Source organism: Pleuronectes platessa, chromosome 14, assembly GCF_947347685.1.
Source record: "Pleuronectes platessa chromosome 14, fPlePla1.1, whole genome shotgun sequence".
In the NCBI taxonomy this organism is placed as follows: domain Eukaryota; kingdom Metazoa; phylum Chordata; class Actinopteri; order Pleuronectiformes; family Pleuronectidae; genus Pleuronectes; species Pleuronectes platessa.
In genome coordinates this window covers 23992610-24003319 of record NC_070639.1, presented here as the reverse complement: position 1 = coordinate 24003319, position 10710 = coordinate 23992610, and the positions used below count along the sequence as shown (strand labels likewise).

General features: G+C 43.9%; 1 protein-coding gene across 1 annotated transcript; it reads left to right on the top strand.

The window, feature by feature from the left end:
- Positions 1 to 79: 79 nt before the first annotated feature.
- Positions 80 to 4613, top strand: dnajb11 (DnaJ heat shock protein family (Hsp40) member B11). Its single transcript, XM_053440419.1, has 10 exons — positions 80 to 259; positions 764 to 920; positions 2253 to 2350; positions 2619 to 2751; positions 2929 to 3071; positions 3638 to 3720; positions 3801 to 3858; positions 3966 to 4077; positions 4183 to 4342; positions 4504 to 4613. The coding sequence occupies exons 1-10, from the start codon at positions 186 to 188 to the stop codon at positions 4566 to 4568; spliced, it is 1083 nt and encodes a 360-aa protein (XP_053296394.1). The 5' UTR covers positions 80 to 185; the 3' UTR covers positions 4569 to 4613.
- Positions 4614 to 10710: the final 6097 nt, after the last annotated feature.

The following is a 10710-nucleotide window of genomic DNA, read 5'->3' as shown; positions in this document are numbered from 1 at the left end:
TCTTCCTCTTCCGTGATTTGTAAAATCGATGTAACTGTCTCTTTAAAAGTGGGCGGGCTTTCGCAGCGAGAGGCGTGTCTGCTGGGCGTGGTTTCAGTGACAGCAGGAAGAAGGCTGGTGTGGCCGCGGACTCGAACCTTCAGCAGCCGCTGACTCTCTGCTCCCTTTAGAAAGACGTGGATGTGATGGCGCCCAGAGGGATGAACCTGTGGAGCGTGTGCGGGCTGCTGCTCTATGTGACCACGGCGGTGTTCGCGGGGTAAGAGCTCGGGGCTCGAACACGGTACCGCTGGTACACATGTTCCACTGTGATTGGTCCACACCGGGGCTACACGTGAGGACTGGACGGAAGCAGACTCACACACTGAAGCTAACTCGGCTAACAACAAGCTAACAACAAGCTAATAACTGCTAACAACTCTTTCTTTGCGAGACGTTCAGCACAGGTTTATAGTGACCTGTTAGCTTAGCATGCTAGGAGCTAGTTTCCATCGCTAAACCGGTCGTAGGTAGCTCTGCTCTTCACATCCCCCGGAACCTGCTTGAAAACAAGCACATTTTTAGTTTATCATCAACATCACAGGCTTCCTCGGATAACTGTCTGTTATTTAAGTGATGCACTGCAAACACTAACTACTCATGGTAAATTCGGCTCACTCCATTTACCAAAATGTCAACATATCTGGGCTCAACGGGGTTCGAACCTCGCGGGGCTGCCTGTGTCCCCCCGGTTTGATCCCTGTCGTCTGCCTCCTCCATGCAGGAGGGATTTCTACCAGATCCTGGGGGTCACTAAGAGCGCCACGGTCCGGGACGTCAAGAAGGCCTACAGAAAGCTGGCCATGCAGCTGCACCCGGACCGGAACCAGGACGACCCCAAAGCCCAGGACAAGTTCGCGGACCTGGGGGCAGCGTATGAGGTGAGTCCGCCGGTTGTCATGTCGCGGATGAGGGGATGGATTTATGGAACCACATGTTTTCACTGTAACTGAGGAAACTCATTGACGAGGAAACAGATCAAAGGATAAAACACTAAAGTCTTTTGTACCGGCTTCTCGGTTGTTGTTGGAAACGGTTCGGCCACTGTGATTGGTCCACTAGACCGTGTGGCTGCTTCTGATTGGCTGTTGCGTGTGCACCGCTGGCCTTACATAAAGCCAGACGTGGATCTTTGGGAGTGGATTCAGATCAGCTGTCTAACGTGACGTGATTTATTATGTAAACTTTATAACACGCTTCAATATGTTTTCCAGTTGTAATAATAATATTATACATATTTATAATGTACTACAAAACAGTATTGTTGTACTGTGCTGTATTATAGTATATTATATTACCACCATTGTACAGGAATGTGTTCAAACCAAAGTTATGACCCTGTGTAAAAGAGAAATAAACACACATTTTTTAACACACACAAAACTTACTGAATTTAAAACAGTACAAATATTAAATGTTCTCTTTAAATATGCAATCATGCTGAGCATAAATTTTAATTTAAATAGTCACATTCTGTTCTTATTCATGTTTTACTTTGTTGTGTTGTGTAGACTTATCGGTCTAAACTTTAGAATTTAACTGTCTTAAAGTTTGATTTATTTATGTGAAGCACCTGCTGCAATTTTTACAGTTCCCACAAGTGCTGCTATATAAATACATAATGAACGATGATGTGGTAAAACACAGTTGCACTGGTGGAAATATGTTTTCATGTGAGAAGTTCTGCAAAAGGTCAAAAGTTTATGCCCTGATACTCTAAATGTCTTCAGTTGATTAAAGTTGAATTTGAAGTTTAATCATTAAAGACGTGGACTTGGTTATAAATTCTTGAAGAAGTTTCAAAGCCTTTTTTATATCAGACTTTTTCAGTTTCAAGTTGTAGAAAATTTGTAAAAAACATTTTCCAATAGTGCCCTGTGCCCCACCAGTAGAGAATTCCCCTTCATTCCAGTGTCCATTACATTACATTGAGTCCAGGATAGACAGAGAGGAGATGAAGGGACAGACAGGCGTCCCAATGGAGGCTGGCTGAGGTTAATGAAGGACGTTCACATGCAAATCCAGAGGTTGATATTCAGGCAGCCAGGCAACAGATAACAGAAATGATGAGGCCAAATCCTCACAGCAATATTATTGTGTACACGACTGTATTTCCCTGGGAATATACAAATGTTCTTGGTTCCACAAGCTGCTTCTGTATCATGAGTTAAAAACCTTGTAGAGCTGTGTTTAGTGACTGGTTGTGTCTGTAGGTGCTCTCCGACGAGGAGAAGAGGAAACAGTACGACGCGTATGGAGAAGACGGACTGAAAGAAGGTCACCACGGTTCACACAACGACATCTTCTCCAGGTTGGTTTCATGGACACGGTGTTTTCTACAGCTCTGACAACAGGGTAGTTTACTGTACCAGCTAAACGTCGAGTTAAACCTTCACATTTAAGACAAGGAAGTAAAAACCTTACATCAACTCATGCAGATGCTTTGGTCATTTTTTAAATAAATAAACTGTCTTTATGAAAATGTGCAGAAACTGAATGTTGTTAATCAAACCACAGATTAAACTTTTTACTGTGTGTATTTAAAGAAAAGTCTAAACCTGTCTCTCTTCCCTCTGCAGCTTCTTCGGTGACTTCGGTTTCATGTTCGGAGGAAACCGGCAGCAACAGGACAGAAACATCCCCAGAGGAAATGACATCATACTCGACCTGGAGGTCACGCTCGAAGAGGTGTACTCTGGGAATTTTGTGGAGGTAAGAAGAGAATCCCGCAATTTAATAACTGAACAATGTCCATGTATTTGAAGTTTGTAACAGAATCTGTGATTAATTACACTTGTAAAAGTTTGTTTTAGTTTTTTGATGATTTATGATGTTTTTCGATGATTTAAACATGCTTTACTTTTTTAAATCTTGCCTCTTGTCTCGTAGGTTGTACGAAACAAACCTGTAGCTAAAGAAGCTCCTGGCAAGAGGAAGTGTAACTGCAGACAGGAGATGAGGACGACGCAGCTCGGGCCCGGACGCTTCCAGATGACCCAGGAGATGGTGTGTGACGAGTGTCCCAATGTAAAGTGAGTCTGGGAAAACACAACACAACACAACATTACATTTACATTACAAGCACAGAAGCTAGTGCAGAAATGTCTGATACCTTTATTCTCTCAAGTGACCAGCAGGGGGCGACTCCACTGGTAGTTTCCATAGAAGTCTATGAGAAAATGACTTGACTCACTTTATAACGTCAGTAAACATTAAGGAGTTTATGTCTCAGTCTCTAGTTTCAAGTCTTCTAACCCTACTGATGTCCATTTAGTAAATTATGATAATTTAGAGTCAAATAATAGAGCATAAAGCACTGGATGTATGGGGGGTGGATACCACAGAGTGATTGACAGCTTGTAAAGTACAATGGGTGCAGGTGGGCGTGTGCAGTGTCCTCAAGCTCTGTCAGGCTCCACCCCCTGATGTCATAGATAAAATCTGAGTGGTCATTTTGGAGGTTTTGTTTGTGTTAATGCTGCTGTGCCTAATAAACCGGCAGCTGAGTGCATATCACTGTTGTGTCAACCTTTTTAAGAAATAACTTTTTACAAACTTATTATCATAACGCATGTTCTTCTTTTCTTGTTTTCCACAGGCTGGTGAATGAAGAGCGAACCCTGGAGGTAGAAATCGAACAGGGAGTGAGGGATGAAATGGAATATCCTTTCATTGGAGAAGGTACATCGATTTTAATATTAATTATTCTAGTTGTTGTTTTTTCATATTGTCTGGTCCTAACGTCTCACGTGTGATAACAGGGGAACCTCACATTGACGGCGAACCTGGAGATCTACGATTCCGCATCAAAGTTTTAAAGTATGAACAAGTCTTTACTGTCTATTGTGTCAAAACAAAATACTCAGTGGGATACTAACGTGATGTGTGTGTGTGTGTGTGTGTTTGTTTGTGTTACTTCTCTGTAGACATCCTATGTTTGAGCGCAGAGGAGACGACCTGTACACCAACGTCACCATCTCCCTGGTGGAGGCTCTGGTCGGCTTTGAGATGGACATTAAACATTTGGACGGACACAAGGTTCTGCACAGAACTAAAGTTCTTAAAAACAATATTTAAAGTTTCATATTATTAAAAGTAAAAGGAGTGTGTGGCTGAATGTTCCTGTTCCTCTCTGATCTACAGGTCCACATAGTCAGAGACAAAATCACGAAACCCGGCGCCCGGATGTGGAAGAAAGGAGAAGGTCTTCCCAACTTCGACAACATCAACATCCGAGGTTCCCTCATCATCTCCTTCGATGTGGAGTTCCCTCAGACGCAGCTCGACGAGCAGCAGAAGGACGGTGAGAGGAACTTAAAGATCCTAGTGGGAGAAGATGTTCTTCATAAGCTGCTTCTTCTTGCCTCAACAAAAGTTTAATCAATACTTATCCAGTCACTTTTTATATGTTGCGTGATGTTTGTGTATTTATGTATTAATGTTAATGTCATTGTGTTGTTGCAGGTATACGCGGCCTTCTGAAGCAGGGCTCTGTACAGAAGGTTTACAATGGACTACAAGGATACTAACAACACACACAGCCTGGACTGACACACACACACACAAACACACACCTGCACACACACAACAAACACACATCGTCAATCAACCGGAGCACGCTCCATAATTCTGGCCAGGGTGTATTTATTATTTTTTCCGAATGTTCTCAGGATTGAACACAATTTAGTTTTGACTTTTTAATCTCGTCCTCGGTGGCACAATCACAGACGCTTCATTTGTGTGTAGACGGGAATTGATGCCACGCCCCTCTTGTACCTTGTCATAAGGCCTTTCTGTTTATTTGAACAATCCATTTATCCTGTTTGTATCCGAGTGACGTGTGGAGGTCAAACCATCGCCGTCTTCATGGAGGCGACAGTCAGACACTCACTCGTGTCCCCGGACGTCTGCTGCTGCAGGAACTCGACTCCTCAAGAAGAAGAAGAAGAAGCTTGATCCTTGTTTATGTTATAAATTAATTTTATAAATGTTAAAGCTGTTGCGTGATGGAACCGTCTTTCTGCTCTGGTTAGAGTCCTGTTCAAAGCTCCTCTGTGAAAAGGGAAGAACAAAACTCATCTGTTGTGTTTAAGTTTACTAATTTAAGCATTTGGGGACCCCCCCCCCCCCCCCCCCCCACCTCTTACATTAGACAGCGTGACTTGTTACAGAGGAGCCGAGTCTCTCTCTCCCTGTACGGCCAGACTCTCACTCAAAGGGACTTCAGACGATGAGGCGTCACCCCCCCACCCCCACCCCCTGGGTTCAGGATCCCCCCCCCCTCTCTGTTTTGAACATCGACTGCATCGCTGCCTCCTGATTGGACGAGTGCCTCACAGCCTTCAATGTGAATCATATGGCCGTTTCTACTGGGTGTTTTAGGGGATGATGTACTTTTGACTGACTAAATAAATAAAAAAAAAGGATTTGTACAAGTTGCGATCACATGTCATAGCGTGAGTCCACCAGTGAGCGGCACCAGAGCCCTGATGATGGGATTCATGAGGAAACCATGAGTGACTGGATCTGTACGAGAGAGTTTCCATCACAGAGTTTAAACCTCCTGCTGCTGATGAAACTAATGAATCCACATGTACATAGATATTACACTGGTTATGGATTTATAGAAATAAAATAAATTATAGTTTGTTTTTTATCATTAATAGAATCAGGTTTCTTTATTCATGAAGCACATTTAAAACAACTTGTTTGACCAAAGTGCTTTTCAAGGTAAAATGTACAACAAGAAATCAGCAACACTTATATATCAATATATAAATAAATAATAATAATAATAATAATGATAGATTTAAATTCACCCAATCCAGATTTTTATTTGGATGTGCACCACATTGTTCACTATTAAAAACACTGTGCGTGTGTGATAATATCTCAGTAGAAATAGCATGTGTGCTTCTGCACTCTGTGTGTGTGTCTGTTGATGTGTGTGTGTGCATAATGAACTCCCACAGAGATAGCAGGCCTGTGGTGAAGGGAGTTTCCCCCCCGGCCCCACCACACGTCCCTCAGTCGTCCTCAGACTGTGGAGACGAGAAGAGAAGCTTTGTGTCACAGGCGAGTTAACGGGACCACTGAGACTCAGACTGTTAACGGGACCACAACACACACACACACACACACACACACACACACAACTGTCACTGAGCTGCACCTCAGGGACCTGACCAGCTCCTAAAGTCTGAGACCACTCTCTCACTAATGGACGGACGAGTTAAAGATTGTTTATAAAGACCACGTCTGACATGTGAGAGACCCGGCTCTTTGTGGTCATTTTGTGTCTCTCTGCAGTTTTGTTTTTGTTGCATCCTTTGTGTTGTTTTGTGTCTTTTTGTGGTTGTTTCGTATCTCAATGGTTGTTTTGCATGGGGTCATTTTGTGTCTCTAATGTATTTGTGAGTCTTTGTAGTCACTGTGTGTCTCTCTTTGGTCATATTGTATGTTTGTGTTGTTATTATTTGTATCTTCATCGCTGTTTAACATCATCCTCACGTTATTGTGCGTTTGGTCGTTTCTTGGGTCATTTTTTGTCTTCACGGTCATTTTGTGTATTTTAATTTTAACTTTGCATGTCCTGGTTGTTGTTATGTCCACCAAGGAGATGATGTCGTCATTTCCTGTCTGTCACCATTCATCAGAACTTGATGATCCTGAGGTTCAGAGAAGTGAGGAGGACTGTGTGAGTCATCTCCTCTAACCTCCTGTAATTACGAGTCGAGCGGCACACGAGGGCAGCATTGCCTCTTCCATCACATCCCTCCCTAAATCACATCCCTTTATTACCCAGAAGCCTCAGCGGGGATCCACGTGCACGAGCCTGAACGCCTGCACTTGCCAGTTGTTGATGCAGATAAGCACAGGGATCACACTTGACCCTGAGTGTAATGACTGTAAGTGGAGCTGCAGGGTGAAGAGAGGCTGGAGGAGGGCTAATTGAGCAATCTGTGTGTGTGTGTCTGTGTGTGTGTGTGTGTGTGTGTGTGTGTCTGTGTGTGTGTGTGTGTGTGTGTGTGTGTGTGTGTGTGTGTGTGTGTGTGTTGGCGCCATCGGCTGCTCTGACCAGCTCTGGCTCGGCTCTGTGCTCGGTTAATGGAGCCTGACCTGAGAACAGCTCGGCTCCAGATCGACACCAGGTCGTCTCTCGCCGCCGGAACATAAATCTGTTGCAGGCGTGACTCAACTTCTGACGTCTCCAATAAATAAACATTAATTCCTGATGTCTTCTGGGAGTCAGGAACTCAAAGCCAAGTATAAACACCTTGGTTATGATTATTATATTAAGTCGTTAAAGTTTTATGGGACAGTTTCTAATAAGGAAATTAAAATATGAGATGGCATTGAACATTTTCTTTAAACCTTAAAGGTCCAGTGTGTTGTTTCTGGTAGAAATTAAATATAATATTGACAATATTTCCATTGGTGTATAATCACCTGAAACTAATCTTTCTGAGAATGAGTCTTTTATATCTTAAACCTCCTCATCATGGAGCTGCCATGTGGCTCCAATAAGTTTCTACAGTCAAATAAATGTATAAATATACATATAAAGATGTTCAGTTGATTGGAAATTTAATAACTAGATGTCTCTTAATCTTACCTATTGAATATTTAAGTAATAAATCAAATCTCAAAATGTTGTTCCAAAGATTTATTATGATACGTTGTTCTTCAAGAGGAAATAATTAGTATTTATGTGAACCTGTGTTTACAGCTGGTTACAGCTCTATTTATTTATGATTTTGCAAAAATAAACTCTTACACAGAAGATGAACCTGATGAGTCATCTGTCCGTCACAGCTGCTGAAGCCACAGATAATTCTTCAGTTCTGTTCTCCTGTTCTTATAGCAGGACGCTGATTGGTTCAATATCAAGCAAAAAGTTATGAGACGGGAAAGATGGATTCTCAATCTAGTTTCCTCACAAGGTGAAATCAAATCAAAGACGTGGATATACAATTCAGATCTTCTAGCATCTTTCAACTGAGAGAACTCTTCTATAGTAAAATTAAGATCTTTAACCCAGAGACAGGAAACTGGAAATGTCACAATCGTGAATTCCTCAAAAAATCTGGGTTGAATTTTAAACGAGTGAAGATCGGCGAGTTGCCTCCTTCCGCTCGAGTCCCTGAAGCTTCAGGACGGAGTCAACAGACAACAAATGTGTGCGTGGTTATCAACGCTGCTAAGCACCAACACATGCCCAGGCCAGGAAGGACAGTGTGGGGGGGGAGGCGGGTGAGGACGGGGGGGGGGGGAAAGGACTCTGCCCGAAATAAGAAAAGTTGACGGACAAAGCCTACAATTTGTGGGATCTGAGCATAAAGCAAACAAAGGGCAGCTTTTGTAAGGAATAATGCATGTCAGCCGTGTCCTCGTCCCGCCGCGGCTTTGAACCCTGCTGGGGGACGTCCACTGCTCCGCTGTGGACGTCGTGTTTCTATATTGAAGCCAGTCACCTCAAAGGGAAAAGCCTCAACTATTCAACAATTGAATGGCGGGGCTCTCATTATGGCCGCTGTGGGCAGGATAGAGTGGCTTTGGGGGTTTTCAGCTCAGCGACTGGGAGCCCTCCTGTTAGCTGGGACGAGCTGCTGTTTATCCCGAAGCCTCTCGGGGGCTAAACATAGTCAACTGTCATTACGGATCGCTCTCTCTCTCCCACCCTGTCCCTCGCTCGCTCGCTCGCCCTGGCCTCCCTCTCGCTAGCATTTATTTATTTCATCATCTAATGACCCGTGTTGTGTTGTTGTTTGAATGGACGGCTCCCACATCCTGAGGAAGAGGGGGGGTGGTGTCTGGAGGCCGAGCGCCGGACCAGACCACCTAACGGGATGAAAGCCACGATGTCGGGGGGGACCGAGTTCCAACGTAAAGCTGACGAGGCTGGATGTTGCCTGGACATGTATGTGCCTGAACATGTATGTGCCCTGACTTATTGAACACACCCACGCACACAGTTGTCTTGTACGGGCGCTCTTTAACCCTGACCCTGACCCTGACCTTGACCCTGACCCTGACCCTGACCCTAACCCATCAGGGTCTGGACAGTAGGCCGAGCAGATCCCTGCAGTTCCAGCCCCTCATGAAGGAGCCATATTAAACCAACTGTACGCCCGGTATTTGAAAGGATGTAAATATGTATTAGTGGGTGTGGGGGGGGGGGGGGGGGGGGTCAGGGAGGTGCATGGCGAAGGAGCCCGGGGGCGAGGTGAAAGCCGTCTTTGTGTTTGGAGCAGAGCCCCCTGCTGGAGCCTCCCCTCGGCGCGGCGCTGCCCGGCCCTGTGGTGGAGGATCACAGTTAATAACTGTGCAGCGCGCTGTCAGAGGCACTTAGCCTGACGCTGGGCAGGCCCGGCCCGGCTGAGCCTGGACCACAGCACTCAGCCCTGACGGAGGAGAGACAGAGAGACACAGGAGACGTAGGGGACACTAATGAGACAAAACTATTAGGGATATTAAAGAAAGACGTTCACTGTGCGTGGATTCTTATATTTAAAACAACCTTCCCGGACTGAGCTCTTCAAGAAAACTGTGACCCGGGTGGAGCTCAGCCCAAAACCCAGATTCTAAGATAACGTCACATCTTTTGAAAAGTTAGAATAATTCTCACGAGCTCAAACGTCAGTGAGACAGTTTGTGGTTCCTGTGATTGTGGTGACACGTGTTAATCCACCGGCTTTATGAAAACAAATTAATATCTACTAAGTTAACATTTATTTCTTGTTTGTCGTGTTTTAAGCAGAATTACACAAAACTACGGGAACAGATTTCCATGAAACATGTTTATGGGATGTGATATGTGATAGATTTCACTTTGTGAGAGACGTTTTTCATGGATCTTGATAAAAAGTCCGACATGTTTGCAGGACCGATGGTGAGTGTGTGAAATTTGCTGCAGCTTGATTGAGTTTATTGAATGTTTAGTCTTGGAGGAGGTATATGAGCTGCAGAGTGACGTTCCTGTTTGGATTAGATTCAGTTATTATAACACAAAGCATCGTGTAATCTTTGGGATCTCTCAGTAAAATGCATTTCAGCTTTAATAACCTCTATATGGTTACAGATGTAAATGGAAGCATTGTGGCCGCTGCACTAAACACTACTGTCGTCCCAGATTCAGGGACGAAGGAAGAACTTTAGTTCATAAACACGAACCAGAGAACTTTTAATTAAAGAGGAAGTGAAGCTCCTCTTCGTGATATTTACCTTCGCCGAGGTCTTCAGCGTTTGTTTGTTAGTTTTCAGGATTGCTCAGAAAACTCCTCATGTGATTTCCATGAAACTTTGAGGAGAGTTGGAGCCCGACCCAAGGAGCTAAGAAAATATGAAGCTGATCTGTATATGTGGACAGATCCAGCGATTTGTTTTCACTTTCATTAACATGGAGTTGACGTGTGATTCTAGTTTTTTGTGTAAAACTCTCCTGTGTTCTTCGATCATTCCGCTGAGGTTCAATAAGCTCGTCTCTGGAAACACGAGCTGAGAATTTGGTGCTGAACTTATTTTAGTTTGCTTTAATATTTTACAGCTTCGGTTGGATTTCATGGATTTCTCTCCTCGTTACGTAATAACCTCTTTGTGGATATTTCAAACAATATTCAAATAAATATTTAAACGCTCATATAAACACGTGAAAAATAGGAAAGTGCCTTT

Excerpts from the sequence above, each read along its gene's own strand:
- dnajb11 (XM_053440419.1), top strand. The coding sequence starts at position 186 with ATGGCGCCCAGAGGGATGAACCTGTGGAGCGTGTGCGGGCTGCTGCTC. Across the intron at positions 3,072-3,637 it reads GACGAGTGTCCCAATGTAAA|GCTGGTGAATGAAGAGCGAA; the intron begins GTGAGTCTGGGA and ends TGTTTTCCACAG. Across the intron at positions 4,343-4,503 it reads CGACGAGCAGCAGAAGGACG|GTATACGCGGCCTTCTGAAG; the intron begins GTGAGAGGAACT and ends GTGTTGTTGCAG.